The sequence below is a fragment of the Talpa europaea genome (assembly GCF_964194135.1).
Source record: "Talpa europaea genome assembly, chromosome: 8".
Classification (NCBI taxonomy): domain Eukaryota; kingdom Metazoa; phylum Chordata; class Mammalia; order Eulipotyphla; family Talpidae; genus Talpa; species Talpa europaea.
The window spans coordinates 72,906,564-72,929,972 of NC_140075.1; the positions used below are offsets into that span (position 1 = coordinate 72,906,564).

A 23,409-nucleotide genomic window follows, 5' to 3' on the forward strand; every position below is an offset into this window, starting at 1 on the left:
AGTTTACCCACAAATCATAACTTATGGTTGTCATGTGATAGCAATAAAATATTATATACCTTCAGATGACCTCTATCCAAAAATGCTTTTCACTGTTCACATTTTATCTGTCAAATAGTATTTTCTTTTAGAAGTAAATATAAATGCCATTATTGGGAGAAGCTACCGGCCTAGGACAAGTTCTAGCATTTAGTGTTCTGACAGATCTTAATTTGGATATCAGCCAAAGTCAATAAAACTTGTTCATGCAGAACCTTACCTGGTTTTCACCACATCGAGGGGGTGCATCAAGCAAATTTCTACAAGACCTGAAAGATGATAAAGAAAAGTCCAATAAACACTTATGTAAACACTGGTTCTTATTTCCCTGACCCTATTGATTTCTCAAGTATGACGATTCAAATAAAAAACCCTGGGACTTTGGACATGACGGCTAATGGTGTAGGCTAGTGGCAAAAGACAAAAGTATAATGTGATTTTCTTTCAGTGGAAGCAAGATAGGTAAGTGAGTACATTCTTATAACAGCTCTGACATAAACAGGGGAAAGAAAATGGGGTAAAAATCAGATGTCCTAAATCCAAGTTAACAGGAATTACTGTATCCCAATCCAGTTCAATAAATAAATATATGGGAAGAACAGGAGAGAAGAAAAGAAAGAAGGAGAGAAGCCCACTCCCCCAACACAGAAAGACATTTGCTAACATGGAAAATAATGAGCCTGTTTCAATATCCATGTAATAAAGACACCGATGCCTCCTATCTCACCAGAGTGCTGACAATTCTATACATAGTAAAGCACTAACAGCTGATAGAAAGTATGTTTAGGAGTTTATTTCATGGTAGGTTTATTGCATGTTTAAATGCTTATAAGCAGTACTTAGATGATCTCATTTAATCTTCATAAAGGCTGTTTGTGATAGCAGGTATTATATTCCTATTTTACAGCTAAGATAATTGAGGCATACAAGGTTAAATAATCTCTCTAAGATCTCACAGCTAGAAAGTAAAGTCCTAATCCAACCAAACCCATGATCTTAACCACTGCACTTTGAGAAATTTTCTAGTTTTTGAAATCAATTTTAAAACCCTCTTTCCTATTGTCTAACTGAGCAGAGGTGACTTCTCAGTTACAAACTACTGGCATGGCCTATCAGTTTCAATGGAATTCTCCAAAAAATAGAGCAAACATTATTGAAATTTATATGGAACCACAAAAGATCCTGAATAGTCAAAGCAATCCAGACAAAAAAGGAGAAAAATGGAGGTATAAGTCTCCCAGACTTCAAAAAGGCTATAGTGATTAAAATAGTATGGTATTGGAATAAAAATACACACACACACACACACACACCAATGGAATAGCTTTGAGAGCCCAGAAATAAAACCACATTTATGTGTACAGTTAATCTTTGACAAAGAAGTCAAGAGTACATAATGGAGAAAGAAAAGTTTCTTCAACAAATGTCCTGGGAAAACTGAACACCCACATGCAGAAAAATGAAACCAGATCACTCTCTCATCCCAAACACAAAAATTAACTCAAAAGGATTAAAGACTTGGATATAAGATTGGAAACCATAAAATACATAGAAGAAAACACAGGAAAAACACTCCATAACACTGGCTTCAGGGATGTCTTTGGGGACATGACTTCAATGGCAAGGAAAACAAAAACAGAAATAAATGAACAGGACTATATCAAACTAAAAGGTTTCTATGTGGTGAAAGAAATAAAAAGACACTCTACTGAATGGGAGAAAATATTTGCATTTTATACATCTGATAAGGGTCTAGTAGCTAAGATATATAAAGAATTTATATAATGCAACAACAACAACTACACAATTAAAAAATGACTAGAAGAGCTAAATAGACACTTCTTCAAAGAAGATAGACACTTCTTCAAAGAAGATAGAAGATAGAATGGGTACATGAAAAAATCTTCATCATCACTTAGCATCAGGAAAATTCAGATCAAAATCACAATGAGATACCACCTCACTCTAATGAGAGCTGCTCATATGAAAAAGCCCAGAAACAACAATATTAGTGAGGTCGTAAAGTAAAAGGAAACCTCATACACTGTTGATCAGAATTTATCCAGGTCCTGCCCCTATGGAAAACAGAATGGAGGTCCCTCAAAATATTAAAAACAAATATACCATATAATCCAGCAATTCCACTCCTAGGTTTTTACCCAAAAAATACAAAATCAGTGATTCAATGGGATATATGCACTTTTATGTTCATTGTAGCACTATTTACAATAATGGCTAAGTTATAGAAGTAACCTAAATGCTCATTGGCAGAGCAGCAGATTAAGATGTACGCAATGGAATACTACTCAACTATAAAAAAGGATGAACTCTTACAACATGGATGGAGCTGGAGGGGATTATGCCAAGTAAAATAAATCACAGGAGAAAGACAAATATCAGATGATTTCACTCCTAAGTGGAATATAGAGGGGAAAAAAAGGAATGAGGCCAAACAAACCCTAGAACTATGACTGCAGAATCAAGGCTGATAAAGAAGGAAGGAAGGAACAAACTAGGTAGAGGGTCAAATGGTCTAGGGTAAAGGCCATGGGTGCTTTGATGATGGGGTGAGGTGATAACATACATCTGAGAGGTCTGGGCACTATGGTAAAGCCTCTGGGTCACTAATTTAGCTTTATTAATAAGTTTCATTGTTCAAGTCTGCATGGGTGAGTGTATCCCAGTATGGAGCCAATGTATTTCCCTTAGCTTGAAAATTCACATTGTACCTTGAAGAATCAGGTACCAGAATTCTTGTCCTGGTGCCTGCAAAGAACGATAATTTACCCCAAGGCATATCAGTTCCTTATCTGTAAAGGGAAATATTGAATGACCAACCTATAATACCTTATAAGTCTAATATCCTGTTTATTTCTTTGTTCTTCAATTCAATTCATGTGTGTGGGTGTATGCAAATCTTGCTCACAATTCTAATTTAAGTGCTATTATAGTAGTTAAAAGAGGAAAAAGACCAAATCCTATAAATAAAAAATACCCTTGAATCTCTGACATAAAATAGCATTCTTACCAAGTATATAAACTGTCTACTAAGTGCACGTTTGTATAACTCATGAGCATAAAGGAATAAGCGACTCAGAATCAGCTTGCCAAAGCGAGTACACTACACTTCTCCCACTAATTTTGTGTTTAAAAATACAAAATATTAAGATCAACTGGTACTAGTTGATACATCTCTCAAAAAGTTTGCTAAAAGAACCATGAATTCCAACAATTTATTAAGAGATGAGACTGGAAGTATATAGGTCAGGGTCAGGTTCATGCTCAGGGTCTTCATCTCATAGGTCACAAGGAGCCAGTGCAAGGTTTTTTAAATAGCTCATCAATTTTTCTTATTACTATCTACTCCATATTCATTGAAGACATTTTGAGGGATTTGAAGCAAAGGAGTGACATTAACTTCTGTTTATGTGTTTTTCCAAATATCTACTCATCTATTAATCCTCCTGCTGTTTCCATTAGCATGTATTCCATGCAAACACATGAACTCAGATGCCCCTACCCTCTTTCCTTTGTTTACAAGTAATAGCATCATCTTTCAACATATGTACCTCTTAAATCAGAATGAGTCAATGCCCAATCTATGAAACTAGCCATTGAATATGACTTGGTCAAAACCAAAGTGTAATTTAAAATGTGAAATGTAATCTCCTTGGTTCAGAATCTCTGTTTGACTATTCCTCCATTATTATTTTTAACCAAAATAAGCATTTTTTGCAGAATTCAAGTTAGCAACAAAATACATTACAAGCAGAGAGAATAGAGCCATTGCAAGTGATATGGAGGCTTTGATTTTAGATCTGATCCAGAGCTAAGCTTAGACTCAGGGCAGAAATGGTTACTTGTTATCTTCCACTGGATAACAAAGAACTGTGAGATTGATTATTTTTCATGGAGATAATCATAAAAATAAAATCAGATGAATTAAACAGCCATACATCTAGAAGTTACCTCAAGAAGCCAAATTGTATGATGTGCTTCCTGGCAATTCTCTTACCTAGTATGAAATCACAAGTAAATACTGAGTTACTGGAATCAGAGTTTAATAATTTCTTTTTTTCTCATGAAGTTTAACGTCTAACACATCAAAGAATCAAAGAAAATGATTCTGAAATATCGGGGTCCTTTTAGCAATCCATACTAGTTGCCCATTCAAGACACATCATTCTCAAAACAAATACAATCTAGAAGTTTTGCTCTCAAAGAGTTGAATGAAACTGGTAATATGACTGCACCATGAGCACAGAAAGGCATGGGCTAGCCCTTGACCCTGTAAACTTAGGCTATCCCTTTGAATGCTCTCTTATTTGAACTGGCTCAACGACATGCCCTCACCTGCACCAATATTTTTTAGGAAAAATACTAAGCTGATCCTGTAGAAAACCTTCTTCAAGCCCCCAACTGGGTCTCCTGGATGTTTAACCACAAAACTGCACTGAACATCAACCTTATCTCCTTCCAATGCTATAACCTGAGCCCCATGCCTCTTTGCTAAGTAAAGTGAAAAACTACTATGATGCAATAATTGATCATGATTGATGAAAGGATAGTTTCTCCCCAGTGTTTAGTTCCTTGGACCTTTTGTTTTCTCTGGAATGTTGTCATCCTGTGAGAATGCACACACATACACTTGTGAGAAACTTACTTATCTTCAGATCTCCATTTAGGCAATAATTTCACAAAAGCTCTGTGGTGGGGGTTGTTATTTGTTTCATAGTATCCATCTGTTCTTCATCCTGGCTGCCCAGCATACATATTGCATTACTACATGACTAAGTTCTAGAATGTAAATTAAAGTAGTTTGAAACATTTCTGGGAAGTGTTCTAAAAGTAAGGAGCTCTTCTCCCTTGTCTTCCTGTCTGCTGTTGGAATTGGACATAAGATAGGAGTAGCTATCTTGGACTTATAGATGACTTTGAACATAAAGGTTATCACACACAATACAGTAACAAGACAGCAGTCCCTGACATATTGTTCTGTTTGTCTACCTCTAGATGTTCATGTTGGGGAAAAATTTTTTTCTATTTCCTTTGAACTATTGCTATTTTGCTTTTCTGCCACTTGTACCTGAACCAGTTTCTGACAGACACAGGAGCCTCTGATGTGTTCCTACAGTTTTTTGTCAGAAAGCTTCATGAGGACAGAGATTCCACCTGCTTATTCATCTTTATTTCCTCATCATTTTGCATAAAGGCTGGCACTCAGCACAATGAAATTTTGTTGAATAAATAAATTAATGCCGATTAGGATTACCATACATGCCATCATATCAACTAATACTTAAGATAAACTCAACTGGCAATTATTTATTTCAGTAATGTAAGCATTATAAGTACAGAAGTATTGGTAAAATTATATGAAATAAAGCACAGGAAGTACTTGAATACAGAATTACAATATTAATCACATATTCAGATGTTTAGCTGCTATATAAATGTGAGAAGGCAGTGAATCAGCACCTAGCAGGCCTGTACATGATTCTTGAGGGCTGTGTGCTTTCAGGGCATTGTGGTAGGAGTTGGGATCCAACCTTTTGCCATACCCAGGGTGCCTGAAAGGCTGAAGAATTTCAAAGGTGGGCATAGAAATGGCACATTGAGAATGACCTTACATGGAAAGGGAAGAACGTTGGGCAGAGAACAGTGAGATGCATAAATCTGTTTCAGGCACAATGATTTACTGTTGTTATTTATTCTCTGAAGTGTCATTCTCATCAATTCTAGTCTTGCATAACAGTTTGCCTTTATCACAAATTGTCGACCACCTTCAAGAGAATACATCATGGTTCTCATAACACAAATGACAGAAAATTTAGACAAATATTTAAAGGTTTTTGGGCAAAATTTTAATTCATCATTGCTGGGGTGTACTTTATATTTGAGATTGCTTGCTCTAAGTCACAAAGCTGATATTTGTGAGCTAAAGACCATTCGAAAAATCCCTCTCTCCCCCTTCCTTTCTTTCTACCAATAACCAGGAAACATTGTTATTATATATTAATCTGTTCTAAAATACATTATTTGAGAACAGATTATTTTAAATTTATTCAACCTTCTTATCACAAAGTCAATTTACAGCTTTACAATTCTAAGACAGAGATCAATTATGTTACATTTTATATTACCAACTACATTACATCACATTACAATTTCACTTAGTATATTAAGAATGCCTTTATCGGGCCTCCCTGGTGGCGCAGCGGTTGAGCGCGGGGTTGTGAAGCTGCCTGCAGCCTTGCAGCGCCGGTTCGATCCCCGGCTGCTCCCCGGCCACCTGAGGAGGGTCCCACATGGCGCGCAGACCTCTCCTGCCGCCCGCTGCTCCCCTCAGCAGTGTACTTCGGTCCTTCTGCCTGCTGTGCTCCCCGCTCTGGCTCTGGTGAACTCTCTCACCCTCCCGCGCTTCTGACTGTACCCAGTGCTTGTATAAATAAATAAATAAATAAATCTTAAAAAAAAAAAGAATGCCTTTATCATACCATACTACAACTGGTAATATATAGAAATATGTAATTGTTTGTCTTTGCATAGGCTCCACCCACATACCCAACCATTGCACTATTCATCTCCAGACATTGTAATCTATGTTAATGGCAACTCCTGGACTTGCAAAAATGGTTAGCCAAATACAGACCATGAGCTCTTTAAGACGAGGGAGTATTTAACTTTATAGGCCCACTGAGTAAATAACACCAAATATATGAAATTCACTTAAGAGGTTCTCTATCTGCACTCACTCCCTTGGTGATCTCACCTGAAGCCATGGTTTTAATTACCATCTATATGTTAACTTGCCAATTTACATTTCTAGCCCAGACTTCACTTTCCAAGTCTAGACTTAAATATCTCGTTGTCTGTTTGACACAGCCACTTGGATATTTAATAACCATCTCTCAAAATTCTCACTTCTAAAACTGGACTCCTGACCCCTTCCCTCCACCTCTACTCAAAATACAACACAAAACAAACAAAAAACAACCTTTTCCACATGAGAATCGTACTGGACTCCTATGCCTCTCAAAACCCCCTTTTAACCTATCTGGATATCCCATTGAGTCTACTTCAAAATAGACCCAGCCTTCTAGCTTCTCTCACTTCCTCTACTGCCCCCACTCTAGCCTGAGTCATGACCGCCATCTCTCAGCTGATTAACTGCAGCACCCCATTAACAGGTCTCCCTCCATCTACCTTTGACCCCATCCATCTGTTCTCACCCAGCAGACTAAGTGATCCTTTCCAACTGTGAGTTGTTTCACACCATTCCTCTGATCAGAATATTCCCCTGCATTCCACTCAGAAAATTATGCCATCCATCTCGCATGATGTCTCTCAAGAACATTGTTACTGCACTCCCCTTACTCATGCTACTCTAGCCATGCTGACTTTTCATTATTTCCCAAACAGGACTTCTTCACATCTGCCTCTTTGTGGTAGCTGTGCCCTCTGTCTGTTAAGAAATTCCTCGAGATTATACTTGGCCAACTTCCCTCATGGTGTTAACACATAGCCTTGACCACACTAACATAGCTCTCTCCTCCTTCCTCAGTGTTGATAACATTTCCTCCTGCTGCTCTGACTTTTCCTTTCCCCACAGTATTTAGCAACATCTAAGGCACTACATTATTTGTTTATCGTTTCCTGTCTGCCTCTCCCGGTAGAATATAAGCTTCACCAAGACAGAAAGATTTGTCTGTACTGTTCATCGAATTGCACTAAGGACCCAGAGGCTGTCTGACAAGTAGTAGTGGTTCAACAAATATTTGTTGAAAAAGGAAACTAAACAACATAAAAGAATAAACCTGCTACAGTGATGGAATTTCTGTTCAGTGATATGCAGACAATGAAGTTTTAGGGATTTAGATAACAGTCAGGGAAATTAGTCATTCAAAGAATTTATGATAATGTTCAGAACAGGAAGGAAATCTACAACTTGGTTCAGAGTCCCTGTCTCCCTCAAAGTAGACTGGATTATTCTAAAGATAATTTTGGTAAGTGACATTTTATGAAATAGAAACATATTGACTTCTCCTTGAACTGTGAAAGGATAGCAATGCAAATGGAGAATTGGGCATTCAAGCACCCCCAAGATGTCAGTTAAAAGTAAAACCTAAGTTTTCCTTCAAGTAAGCCAAAAATCTTTGCATTATACTACAGCCCCTTCCTTAGCATTTTAAGTTAAATCTAAGACTTCTGTTCTCTGAAATTCACATTGTTCTCACCACTACCTTAATTAATTTTGTGGACAATGTTTAACTCTTTAAAATATGAATGAATCTTTTTATATTTGAAAGAGAACCACAGAGGAATAAATGGTTTCAAACTGCAAATTTGAAATTCCAGAATAGAACAGCTACAGACAGAAATGATATTTTTCATCTACTCTACTAGTCAAGCAAATCATTACAACATCCTATTTGATAGCCTGCCCAGAAAATGTGGTAGCCCTACTGAATTATAAGCAATGTGAGACTCATAAAGGGAAATCAGATATATTATGCTTTCCCCTAATAACAGTTAAGGCACACTACCTTTGTAGCTCAGTAAATTAATATTATGCCCACTGAACTGGCTAAGTGGGCGATGAGATTTGGCAGATTTGAAAGCTGTTGTTAAAAGCTGTGCTTTTGGGGAAGCCACGGCCTTCCTTGAAAAGCTTGAAGCAAACATTTTAATAAACATTTATTATTTGCCTGAATTTTTCTAAGGAAACTAACACTAAATAGTGGCTGTGAGCCTGTACTGAAGCAATAATTTCCTTGGCACATAGTCCTTGCTCACGTAGAGTTTACTGTCTAATTGGTGTAAGAATTTAGGAAAGTAAGTATCAGATATATCTTAAAATCATGGGTTAGAGCATGAATAAGGGAGGAAGAAAAGTTGAGGCAGTATTTTAAGATAAGTGGATTTTTAAAAAAAATCACAATTTGAAATAAAAAACAGAAAGGTTGAAAATTATTAAACTCAGAAAGATCTCATTTGTAAACAAAGTACATTAATTATCAAACCCAATTTCATTTCAATGTAATATCTTTAAAAATTATTGCTTTGTATTTTAACTTAATGGAAGGGATTCTTTTTTATCCTGTTTCAGTTCTGTTATTTAACTCTCTTATTTGCCCCAGAGCAACTTCCCCATGCCCTTGGCTAGGTGTTGGTCATTTAAGGCAAGTTTATTGCTATTATATGGGTGCTAACACAATCAGAACTGCAAGGAGAAACACCAGCAGAAAAATAAGTTGTAGATTAAGTTAACAGATGGAAAAACACTTTTAGAAGTTCATAAACATGTCTTTACAGAGAAGGAAATGTGAATAAATGAGAAGAATCGCTTATTTTACAAAGGCTACAAATAGGAATTTTTGTTTGTTTCCCAGACTGCTAATTGTTAAACATTTACCAAATGTAACCACGAATTCTGTCCATTGGGCTTGTATAGTTTTAAAATTATACTAACTGGAGTGTTTTTAATTTCTGCAGTTTTTGACTGTCACAAATTTCCAAAGTTGCCATAAAGATAATATTTAGTTGATAGTTTCTGTTCACTTCAACTTAATAGTAAGAATTATGATCCTACATCAGAATTTTTTTTAAATCCTTAAGAATGGATATCCAAGAAAACCAACCATCCTATCAAACCACTGACCATATATATGATTGCCATGCTGCAGTGCAGATGCTTCTATATCTTGACCACATACAGTTTCGGTAATGAGAGCAAGAGTCTCCCATTTCCAGGAAAACAGCTTTCTCCCCCTGCTTCTTTCAATGGCATGAGCACCCAAAAACCAAGGAGAGGAAACGTGGCTCCCAAACCAGCTCCACCCTTAGTCATTGGACACCAGTACAGCAAAGGGAAGAAGGCACAGCCTCTTGCTAAGGGAAGAATTCAGATTTCTAGGTCAAAGTAGCTAGTTCTTTCTTTTCTGTCACTAACACCAATTATCTTTAAAAAATAAAAGCAGAGTGAAGTATAGTGATTTTCTATATTAGTATTATTTCTTACAATCACAATCATCTTAATAGAGAAAAAGACTTAAGACTTTTAAAATATTTTCTACCATTGCCTTAATATATAGCCACATCTCCTGCTTTTAATTAATTATACTGCTTTACTTTGTTTTAGGTGATAGTGCTTAATTTTATATTTACTGATGACCTGGAACTATAGCTATACCAACTTTTAATTTTGAACTGTTAATCAACACCTGCCTCTGAGCCATGACCCCATGAACAAATGACTAAGTCAAGTGTTTTAGGTAAATTACATACACCCCATTTTTTTTTAATCAAAGTGGTTTGTCAGGGAAGAAAAGTAGATTCAGGGTCAGAGACTCTTCTTTCAGTTATGAGACATCCATACAGTTTAATCACATAGGATTTCTACTAATGGTGGATAAAGCTAATCTTCATTTCCATATGAAAAGTTCACAAAAATGAAACTGATTATAATTCATGTAACATAAGTACCAGCTGAAGAACAATATTTGGATACTAAAGTGTAGGATATTACATAAACAAAAAGACAGATAGATTTCATAATAAAAATATTTAGTTGTAATAGAAGATAACATAGTATTGTTCATAGAAACATTAAATAATAATCAATGTTTTATTTCAGTTAATATTCTTAAATTACTAACTCACTCAAAACAATATCTGCTTCCATGGCTCCCATCCCAACAAACACTGTGGAGTGTTTCTTTGCCAGTGTACAATAATAAATGTGCTTTATCTCAGATTTCTAGGTGGTGGACAAGTTTTCATCTATTAAACATTTTTGGAGTATCTACTGTGTGCCTCATTTTTTTCAGCACCATTTTAGATGCTGGTTCTCTTCTGTTTCCATCTTCTCAGCAAATGGGAAGTAAGACTATCAACTGAGTGTGAGAATGAGGCATGGGAGTTTGCAGAGAGCAGAGGAGAAGGTATGAAATAGTTGCCTTTGTGACACAGGGAGGGATGGACCAGGAAAATGGAGCATGATTACTAGGTAATATTGAGGGTCCACTGAGGTTTGTGGCCATGGATTTAAAGTGTTTTCTCTAACCACATTCAACCATTTAGATTTAATTGGGAAGAAATTTTGCCAAATGAATATGAGAAGGTGAGAGGGCAAAGGAAAGCACGTGTGCTATCATGGAACTTGGCTGGGAAGGAGAGAAGAGAGGCATGATAAAGATGAGAATATGGTAGCAAGAGCAGTGACTTCTTGGGCCTCTTGGAGTCAGAGCACTAGAGAAGAGAGGTGGAAAGGTAAAGGATAGAGTTAACATTAAGATAACTACTAGGGCTTCCCCGGTGGCGCAGAGAGTTGAGCTCAGTGCTGTGAGGCTCTACAAAATGCGGGTTCGAGGCTCTGCAGCACGGATTCAATTCCTGGCTGACCAGGGAGATGCTCACATGGTGCGGCAGACCTCTCCTGTCTTTGGTCCGTCTGTTCTGCTCCCCACTCTGTCTCTGGTGAATTCTCTTACCCTCCTAGGCCTCTAGCCTGTACCCCAGTTCTTGTATAAATAAATAAATCTTAAAAAAAAAGATAACTACTGAGTCTCATTTTTAGCCATACTTGGTGACTATAGTTTATTTTCCCTTATCTCTGTCTGGCACAGGATGATACATCAGTTTTATAATGAATATTACACTAAAGGAATATATGGGAAATGTATATTACATGTATATTATACTAAAGTATATTACATGTATATTACACTAAAGTATATTTATGTATACGTATTATACACTACATGTATATTACATTAAAGTAATATACAGGAAATGTGAAACAACATTAGAAACTAAAAGGCTATAATACTGAGAACAACAGCCTAAATCCATTCTCTCTTTCTTCCACCATCCACGGTATCTCAGCAAGAGGGTGTTTCCTAGCATCTCTTACGGGGTAGAGCAACCTCAGAAGAGACCTGTGTCCCAGAGTGACTATGAGGAGCAGAGATTCTGTGCTTAACTGAACTATTACCATCAAGACTGTCCCATGTATGAAAAATAAACTTTTTGTTTTTCAAGCCAATGTATTGTTGGGTCTCTTTGATATAACAATTAAACTTTACCCTGACATATACAAATGCCAAATCAAACAGCACCATCACAAAGCTGCTAACTCTAGTATGCCTCCAAATAGCACTTGTCACCAGAACACAAAATTCTGAAAACAGGATCCCAAAACACATAACATAACAAATTAAAACAAATTATGAGTGACCATATTTGCATCTAATAGGTTTTTAGTCTTTCTTTGAATGCAAATTTATAAATCATACTTTCTCTGAACTGAATTCAACTTAGCAGCAAGAGAAAAGAGGATTCCCCTACCCCCCAAAAAGAAGCATGAGGTGGTCAGCAATATACAGATTCAATGCTATTCAAATAAAAATTTCAATGTCATTCTTCAAAGAAATAGAACAATTATTGATGAAATTAATATGTAATCACCAAAAACCCCAAATAGCCAAAGCTCTCCTGAAAAAAAAAAAGAAGGGAATGGAGGCATCACACTCCCAGACTTCAAACTATACTACAAAGCCATAATCATCAAAACTGCATGGTATTGGAACAAGAACAGACACACAGACCAATGGAATTGAATAGAAAATCCAGAAATAAACCCACAGATTTATGGTCAACTAATCTTTGACAAAGGAGCAAAGACTATGCATTGGAGCAAAGAAAGTTTGTTCAATAAATGGTGCTGGGAAAACTGGGTCACTACATGCAAAAGAATGAAGCTTGATTACTACCTCACACCATGCACAAAAACCAACTCAAAATGGATTAAAGAACTAGACATAAGACCTGAAACCATAAAATACATAGAAGGAAATATAGGCAAAATACTATGTGATATGCACATCAAAGACATGTTTACAGACACATCACCCAAAGCAGTGATAGTGAAGGCAAAGATCAACAGCTGGGACTACATCAAATTAAAAGAGCTTCTGCACAGCAAGAGACAATAACAAAAACAAAGAGAAACCCCACCGACTGGGAGAACATTTTTGCACACAACACTAATGATAAAGGACTGATCACAAAAATCTACAAAAAGCTGATGAGACTCAACAACAACAAAGAAAATAATCCAGTCAAAAAATGGGCAGAAGAGCTAAAAAGAAACTTCTCTGAAGAGGAAATGCAAATGGCCAACAGGCATATGAAAAAATGTTCAACATCACTTGTCTTCAGGGAAATGCAAATCAAAACTACCATGAGATACCAGCTTACCCCAGTGAGAATGGCACATATTAAAAAAAACTAGCAACAACAAATGTTGGCGAGGTTGTGGAGAAAAAGGAACTCTCCTGCACTGCTGGTGGGAGTGCAAACTGGTCCAACCACTATGGAAAGCTGTGTGGAGATTTCTTGACCTACTAAACATTGAGCTTCCATATGATCCAGCAATTCCACTCCTAGGTATTTACCCAAAGAACACAGAAACATCAATTCCAAAGAGCACCTGCACCCCTATGTTTATAGCAGCACTATATACAATAGCTGAGCTTTGGAAACAACCCAAATGCCCAAAAATAGATGACTGGATCAAGAAGATGTGGTACATATACACCATGGAATATTACTCAGCATTCAAAAAAGATAAACACATGCAATTTGCAGCAACATGGATGGTGCTGGAAAGGATCATGCTCAGCGAAATAAGCCAGAAAGAAAAAGAAAAATACCGGATGGTCTCACTCATAGCAGGAATCTAGAAAACTTAAATAAGGGACCAGGAAAATGAATAACTACAAGAAAGTGAAAATCAAAATCAACAAACAACTATGAACCAGAGACACTCTATGGGGGAGGTGGGGGGCGGGGAGGGGAGGGCTTGGGGTCAAAATAAGGGGGTTGCAATTTTATGGGGAATATAAAAATAAAATTTATAAAAAAAAAAGCAGCATGAGGTTATTGAAGTATGCCAGACTAAGACTATGAGGTTATACTGGGTGCTCTACAGCTTCACCTATGGTTTTCCTTGCCTTGAAATGAATTTCATTCTGGGGACAGGAGTGCTAATAATTGAAAACTGAGTTTGAAAACATGAAACTTAATTAACCTTGTTGTGGAAGACATGGCTCAAGTGGGAACATAACAAAATTAGTAAAATGAACACAAAATCTAAAACATCGATGCCTAAAACATGAAACAACGGTGCTTCTTCTATTGCAGAGTTTCATTTATACAGCATTTGCTTCCTATAGCTTGAAAGGTACTCTCACAAGGAGCTAGTGGTGTTTTAAACTGTTTTCCGGGGTGAACACATATATTCCATGTTTTCTATTTTACCTTACCAGTAAAAAGCTGGAGGAATTTGTGTGGGAGAAACAATGCTTTCTTATTCATGGAGGTAGTCAATTCCAACAAAAATAATTTGTCAGGACTCTTTTAGTTGTTTCTGACAAAATTAAACACAAATCAGCTTAAACACAAAAGGGGAATTTTGTTGGCTCATATTGAAATGACAGAAATGGCAGGGTGCTTGCCTCCAAGACATTCTCTCCCCTTTCCTCTTCTGCTTGTCTCTGCTTGTCCTTCTTCACTCCTGCCACAGAGCTTTCCTAGCAGAGAGGTACGCTGCCTGTGAGAGGCCCTAATTCCCATCTTGTCATCTGTAAGATGCAAGAGGCAAGGAATCTTCTCTACAGAAAAATCCTCAGAAGGGCTCTGATTGGCTTCACTTTGGTCACATATGAATCCCTGAGCCAATCACTGTGAGCAGGAGGCTGTGGAGTGATGATTGGCGGACTCCTGGTCACATGTGTACCCCCAGTTGGAGGGCTATAGAAAACAGAAGCTCAGCGTTTTAAATTTATTTTAATCTTTTTCTTTGTAATTTGAAAAATCAGCCTGGAGTTGGAATATGTAGATATTCATGCTGCTTCCTTCTCTAAATAATTAATTTTTAAACTAATTGACCTTTCTACACTACTAACTATCCAATGACAATGGTACTGGGACTAATTAATTGCACTTCATTTCAAAAAACACGTTCCTATTCGGAGTTCTAGTTTATAGATTGGTTATTCTATATTCCTGTGAGATTAGCAAACTTGGAAAGGAAACAAAATGGCTCCAGCTTTAAATACACATATGCTGCATAAGATGTATGCTGGAAAGCCCTGGCTCTCCCAAACTTGTCATTTATAAAGTGTTTATCATGTCAGGAAAGGTGTACAAAAATAAGGGGAGATAATCTTTGCTTGAAAGGCTTACATATAACTCTGGAAGTCATTGCAATTGGGCATTATAATTATTAAAACTGTGAACTGCTTCCTGGAGGGGCAAGCAGAGGTGACTTTGGCTGCACATTACAATTCACAATTCAGTTTGGCATCCCCTCTTGTACAAAAATGTATCCCAAACCACTTTACAGAAGCGAAATTTCCATGCTTAAGCCAATATATGCTATACATTACAGAACAGCTGTGTGCAAACATTGCCTCATGGAAAAAAAAAAAAAAAAAAACTAAGGCATTAGGTCATGAGATGAAAATCCAGAGGAGAACTCAGGAGGCAGAGACCACTGGCAGGAAGGAGGGAGAAGTGGAGAGAATGATAAGAAAGGAAACACCTTAATCTGCAAGATTTACAAACAGATCTAAGTTAAAAACAATCCACAATTTTATTTCTTTGAAAAAGTACAGGTTAAAACAATCTCTTAGAGGATCCAAAAAAAATAAACAGAAAATATATAAAGACTGACAAATTTTCAAAGTAGTGGATAATTACACAGGATTAGCAACTTCAATTAATATGGGATAAAGGCAATAAAATGAAATATTTTTAGTTAACCTGAATTATGGTAAACTATTATCTAGAAAACTTAGGACACAGGATGAACTGTAAAAGCTAATTTCATAAGCATAAACACTAAACATGAGTTGTGCATTGAAACTTAAATTTAATTTTATAAATTATAATTAATACTAGGTTAAACCAAATACATCAGATGCTTTTAGAATCTTAGCTTTTTTAACAAATCATAAAATGTTAATTTTTATTTTATTTTTGAATCCTGGATGGACCAGTTAATGGGGATTTATATTAAACAAACGGAAACATTTGCCACACTTAAACTGGATTTCTAATGGAAAATCCTGCTTTGAAAATCAAATAAATTTTTAAATGAAAATTACTCTCTAGAACATAAAGGAACAAAACATTCAACTCTCTATTTAGGCTACCTATAATTTACATAACAGTAAAATACATTTTAAAATTTCAAATTCTCCATTTTGGATGTTCAATTGAAGCTTAAGTTTCTACTTCAAGAATCATCCACACAGAACTTTAATCTTCTATACACCATGTGTATCACAAACATTATTCAAGTTCTTTGAACTCCCAAAATTATACATTTAAAAAGGGGTTTACATAACTCATTAAAAGTTATGAACTTATTTTAAGGGGGTATGCTCTTGAGTACTGGAATTTTTTACATAAAAACATGATGAACACTATCTTGTGTAAGTTATTCATGTTTGACATCTGTACATTTTAATTTGGCAGCTCTTTCATTTACATGATACATATAGCACTATGTGTGAACAATGAAAGAACTAAATCCACAATGTATTATTTCCCCCATCCACTTTGGAGTACCAGATGCTTAGTTGGGCTGCAGATGAATTAGGTATGCCATAACCTGTAAGGCATAGCCAGTGAAGATTATACAGATTACTACTGATTTGGGCAACTTATCAAAGGGTTTAGCAATGACTGATTTTGTATATAGATGAAAATTCCCACCAGACTAAGGAGGTAGAATTAGTTTTTCTTTATACTCCTAAATGTATAATATTTTCTTTGAAATCTGTTATCTAAAAAAAAAATCATTGTATCTTAGAAGGAAAAACAATTGACTTTACAGGAATGTTTGTATTCTCACATGTCTTGAGAATAATGATAGACTGAAAAATCTGCTCCTTCTCCCCTCTTACCACATGCTCATTCTAAAGAAGAATAACAGAGCAGTGAACAGTGTGGATCCAGAGTAGGATGATAATCTTGGTTTAGCAGCTTTCTTATCTGGGTGGGTGATGCAGGTAAAATCTCTGCTGACTTCACCACTCAGCATAGTGTTGGGCTTATACAAGGCTGGAGTAAGTGGCTACTCTTACTGTTGCTATGACTATTTGTAATCCAAGACATCTCAGATGACACTGAGAAGCATTTCAGAGACTATCCTGGTCAGGGTTCCTGCTGCACCACTGATGTCACCCTTCCTGGCCCCAACCTCACCTTAGAGTCTAGGGCAACCTTCCTGCTGGTGGTGGTCCATGTATGATGGAAGGTGACTCCAGCCTGTGGCTGCTGTCCCAAATGTGCCTTCTCTAGGGAGAGGAGCCTCATTTAGCAGAAAGACACAGACACAAGCAGACACACACTAAAAACAAAAACCTGAGTTTTGGTTCTATATCATGTTTCATAGACCATTTATTTCAGGGATTCTTAGTCTGTGGTTGGACTTGGAAAAGGTGTAGGTGTCCACTAACGCCTAGAAATTATGCACCACATTAGTTTTTTAGTGTTCGTATTTGTAGCAAGAGGTATCCATGACTTTCAACAATTTTTCCCTTCTATATTCTGAAAAGAATCACTTCATTTTCCTGCCCTGTAAAATAGGAAGAACAATTAAAACAACTGGCCTGGCAAGGTTGTATTGAGGAGACATTTGAAGAGTGTGAAAGCACACCGAAGCCATCACTATACAACATTTGCTATTCCATTACTTTTTACTAGTTTGTATGACATTTCTGATTGTACGGTGTTGTCTGCAAGAAACTCAAATTCCATCTACTTTGAGAAAGCCATGCCATGGTTTGCTCAAGCAGTAAGCAATGAAAAGAAGATTGAGGCACTACCTCCAGGAAATGATCTACAGATGTGTTTTGTTCAGTTCACATAGTGTGTTTTTAAAAAGAATTGTCATCAAAATTTTAGAATCATGATTTTTCATACTAAAAAGCTAGATTTCCAGGTTTCTGACAAAACTGAAATACCTGATATCCCTGAATCACCCTGCAAGGCAGTAACTGGCTGGACTTGAAAACAGAGACTTATGCCCCCCAACATAGTTGCATCTGACTTTCCAGCTTCCCCTTTTGACAAACTGGCCATTTAACTGTCCCTAGTCTAAACAAAAATGTGAATCCTAAATCTCAACTCACCATAACCACTCTGCTGTGTAAATACATAAAATAAGGTGTCACCTCTTCTTCCTTTTTGTTCTGAGAAAGTTCTTTCAAACTTCCTATAGTTAGAAATGAACAGTATGGTAATTGAGAACAAAGTGTCTTTATTTTCCACATGCATTGCTTTTCCTATTAGTGATTTAGTGAATTCATCTTAGTGAATTCTTGACTTAAAATTACTTCTTATAGGAATATTGAAGGACAAGAAACACACCATGATTAGAAGATGCAAGAAAGACAAATGAAGTGATTGGGAGAAAGTCATAGGTTTAACCAATGGGAAGTCTTGACCCTGACTCATAATTTGACCATGTACACACAACAGGTATGGAGAAATAAATGGATTGGTGAGAAGAAATTGGGAAAAATTTAAATGAAAGAATTAGCAACTCAAAAGACTTTATGGTTTTACCCTGAGCAAAAATGTCACATTTAAGGATAAGAAACTTGTGGAGTATAACATGGTATTTGTTTCTCTTAAGTTTCATAGGTTTAAAAAAAAAGTTTCATAGGTTATAAGATAACTCATATGGCTGATTTTTCTTTAGAACTTAATTTTTATGAAATTAAAAATGCATGGTTATAAATTGAGGATTGGAAGTTCTCGGTCTTCTCTATTTTATATCAAACATTCTTCATGTTACTCGAGGCCCCCAAATAATAAATAGGCGGCGCTGGATTACAATAAAGGAGGAAAAAAAATGACACAAGGAAACACATTTAATAAGATTAGAATGGATTACTTTCTAAAACCATTCTTAAACTCCAGTTCAGGATTATTTACTCTAAGGAACACTTTTATTTTAATTGATGATATTGGCTTTCAAAGTTTGACTCATAAGAGGACCATATCAATGACTTACACCTGTGAAAATTTCAAGATTTATTTAGTCATTACCAAACTAAAAGTTATGCTGGACCAGGTACTATAGTAAATGCTTCAGCAAAAGCAATGTGGTGTAACAGAGACCGACCAATCGAGCAGCGCAGCCTGTAGGAAGTTTTTCTAAACCTCATTGCAGGGGCCATTTGGGATAGAGCAAAGTTGCACCGTAAATCTGCCGTGCTTAGAGGGCCAACTTTCTCAATGCATATTGAACCAATATTCCTGCTATGAAACTGTGTAAGCTAGATTCTGTGCCACTGTAGTAAAATGCTCCTCAATAAACTTGTTTTCACAAGAAGTTTGCCCACTCATGCGTCCCAAAGCTGTTGTAATCTTCATTGTTGAGGCTGATCGAACAGCAGGGACATTATTCTATTTCTTGACATGTTTAAAGTTCTCTAATGAATAAAGCTAACAGCTTATGGCTGCCTCGACTGTCACTTGATTACCCCGGAGGGATTTTCTTTTCTTTCTTTCTTTCTTTTTTTTTTTCTCTTTAAAATTGGCCTCCTAGTTTGTTTTTAACTACCTTGTGCACAGAGGTCTGAAGGGGAAAGCAGATCAAAGATCAGTGCTCAACGTAAAAAGCAGCTGTAGTTAATTAAAGGCAAATGAAGGACATCTGACCAGATTCTTTATGAGCCGCCTTGTCACACATTCAACAGTCTATAATCTCTGTGACCTTGTCCCGTGGTCCTGATCTGTCGCCAAACCTGAGAAATGGATACCTCTCAGGTTATACACGAATGGAAAAAAGGGAGGAATGTTCAGGGTGTGGTTTATGAAAGAAGTGATATGGAAGAACACAAGGAAAGTGGAGTTACCTAGGATATGCAGAATTCACTAGGAGTTTGCATTGAAACACAGTCTTTTCCCACTTTGAAAATAAAGGGGAGATTATTGGGACATTGGTGGTAGATATGGTGTGACAATATACCGTTGTAGGCCTGTGAACCCTAACCCCTGAAACATATATTGTAAATCAACATTATCTCAATAAACATAAAAAATAGAGGTTTAGTTATAAAGAGCTAAATACATAGCTTATAAAAGGTAGCATTTGAGAGGTGAAATGCATTATTTATGAAATGTAATGCAATTCTGTTATGATTTGAACAGAAATGAACTGAAAATACTCTTACAGGATCCAGTATCTGAATTTTAAGAATTTACAATTGTTTCTAATTTTTATTATTAAAATCTGAATCACTTAAGTAAAATAATAACTTTTTTAACTTTAGAAGCAATACATATTCATTCCATAGACTCAAAAAATTCCAGAGACATGTAAGAAAGAAAATATAACTCCCCCCAATTCTATTCTATGGCCTATTAAGATTGATATTTTAATAAACAGAAAATTTTTGAATAGGCATTACCAAAAAAAAAAAAAAACAAACAAATAAATAAAACTAGTGAAGTTTCAGGTAATCCCTGTTTATAAATGGCCATGATGACTACAAGCATGGACAAAGGAGCAGACGCAATATTGAACAATGAATAAAGATATGTGTGTGTGTATTATCTATCTATCTATCGATATCTAGATATATAGATCTATATCTACATAACATAAAGCATGAGTAGGGGTATGTGAAATAGAGATGGAGAGTTACAGGAAATAAATACTGGAGGATCTTCCAATTATGTTAAGGAGCATAAAATTTATCCCAAGGAACATGAGGTGCAAAAGAAAAGATTAAAAAGGGAAAATAATGAACATAATCAATTTATTTGCTTCTTAGCCTCATGACAAAGTGAGAATGGATTAGGATTGGAGTGTTGTCTTACTTACAGGCAGGGGTGCCAGGAAAAAGGCTATTGGATAATCCAGGGAAGAGGTGGTATGACCCAAAAAAGGGAAAAATAAAGGGAGACTTTAGGGATATTTGGGAGGTAGAGAAAAGATAGATTAGATGTCACAAAAGAGGGAAGTAGAGAGATGACTATATGAGACTTGAGAATGGTAGATTGTGGTGCCATGATTGAAGAATGGGTTTGAGGAGATAAGTCCACTTGGGGACACTTTGACTATCAGGGACCTGCTAAGCATCCCAATAGGGTGATACACACTTGGGAACCATGCACATGTAAGTAGAATTGAATCCATGGGAAGGGTAAGATCATCCAGGTCAAGTCTGATAGTAAGAAGAGGATCTAGGACAAAACCTTGAGGAACACCAGTGCTGTGACATTTCTTCTCTGAGTCAGTTTCATATTATTTCCTGCATATGGTAGCTAGTCATAATAATCTGTACTTATTGTGGTTTTTTTATATAGTATCTCCCACTCACAGTCTCAGCATTCCATCACTTTCTCAAAAGGCAAGTTTTGGGGATTCTTTCCCCACTCCCACCCATTTCTAGGATACACTGACAGATAAAAAGTCATATTCTTAATTCAGACTTCATTCAGGACACAATTGCTGACAAAACAAAGTGAATTCTAATATGAAAAAAAAATTACCAGGTTAAGTAAACATGTTTAAAAAGAAGTAAACAGGGCCTCCCCTGGTGGCTCAGCGGTTGAGTACTGGGCTGCGAAGCTGCCCACAGCCTCCGCAGCGCCGGTTGGATCCCCAGCCGCAGGGCGAGAGTCCCACATGGCGCGCAGACCTCTCCTGCCACGCCCGCTGCTCCCCTCAGCAGTGTACTTCGGTCCTTCTGCCTGCTCTACTTCCCACTCTGGCTCTGGTGAATCCTCTCACCCTCCCGAGCTTCTGACTGTACCCAGTGCTTGTATAAATAAATAAATAAATCTTTAAAAAAAAATCTTAAAAAAATAAAAGAAGTAAACAGTCATAAAAAAATCCACAAGCAATTGGTATAAAATTCTATCTTTATGCAGAGGATAAATTACTCCACTTCAACACAGACTGTAAGTAGATAAAATCATGTCCTTTTTAAAAATTTTTTTTAATGAAATTCTTTTTTCTTATATCCTTGTTAACTCTTGACAGTATGGGACTTACATAGCTCTTTGCATATTGCCTAATAAGTTTCACATTGAACAATATTAACTGTGGATGGATAACAATGAGCAGAAAATTTTTATCTTATTATGATTCTCAATTTTGATTTCAAGTCTCTGAATTTATTAGTAAAATATTATTTTAGGAATGTGGATAGTTTAATATGCTTTTTAAAAAATTACCCTTTGTGATTCTTCAAAAATGTTCATTCATATTATTCAAATGTTAATTGCAATATATCTATATTTATATGTGTTACTTATGCTAGGACAGAAACCCTTAAAGTCAGTTTGTGTTTACTCTGAGATAATATACATTACTTGCAAACACAATTGTTCACTGGTAATTTGTCAGCTATAAAATGTGTATGTATTTTAAGCTGGGAATTCAGCTTAAAAATAAAGAATAATTATTATTCTTTACATAAATAGATTTCACAGGAGTATAAAAATAAAATAAAATAAAATAAAATAAAAATTGGTGAAATCAGTAAATAAAATCCACAAGCACTTCTCTTTCCTGTATATTTATTATCAAAAAATGTCCAGTATCTAGCCAGTCATCAATAAATTACCAGCAGCTAATCACAGCACAAAACAAAGTAAAATAACCCATTTTTTAAAAGATTTATTTATTTATGCATACAAGAACTGGGGTACAGGTCAGAGTTGTTGGGGGTAAGAGGATTCACCAGAGACAGAGTGGGGAACAGAACAGGCAGATTAACTGAAATACACTGCTGAGGGAAGCAGCAGGCAAGTCAGGAGAGGTCTGCTGCGCCATGTGGGTTACCTTCCCAGCCAGGGATCGAACTTGTGCTGTAGTGGCTGTGAGTAACTTCATAGTACTGCATCTTAACCCCTTGCGCCACCAGGGAGGTCCCATAACTCATTTTTTTTTAAGTGAAAACACAAACTCCCCTAGATAAATACTATGATACCTTTCAGGGAATTGTAGGGATAAATCCCCTAGATAAATACCATGATACCTTTCAGGGAATTTATTTTGCTCTGTCCTGACTCTTCACTCTGCAAATCAAAGCTTTAATGAGTGGTGTCTCTGCTCCCTCATAAAACTTATAATTGTGTAAGGTAAAACTATGTAAGTGCTACTCTCAATTATTTAGGTGCATTGGACTGTCAAATGCTTTTACCTAAGGAAACTTAGTTAATTGGCTGAGATATTACTTATTGCATATGAAGTATCATGAAATCTAGCAGACAATGCAAATATAAGTCTAGGAATCACTATGGATCATTCTTATTTCAATAACTCAGCAGAAA

At 36.3% G+C, this 23,409-nt stretch overlaps 1 protein-coding gene across 1 annotated transcript in view; it reads right to left on the minus strand.

The window, feature by feature from the left end:
• Positions 1-23,409, minus strand: part of SLC25A21 (solute carrier family 25 member 21) — a gene marked incomplete at its 5' end in the record, with an annotated part of 431,493 nt that overhangs the window by 178,691 nt on the left and 229,393 nt on the right. Inside the window, one exon of the mRNA XM_084241387.1 lies at positions 260-308. Within this exon, the coding sequence (XP_084097513.1) occupies positions 260-308 (49 nt within the window). The remainder of the gene's footprint in view (positions 1-259; positions 309-23,409) is intronic.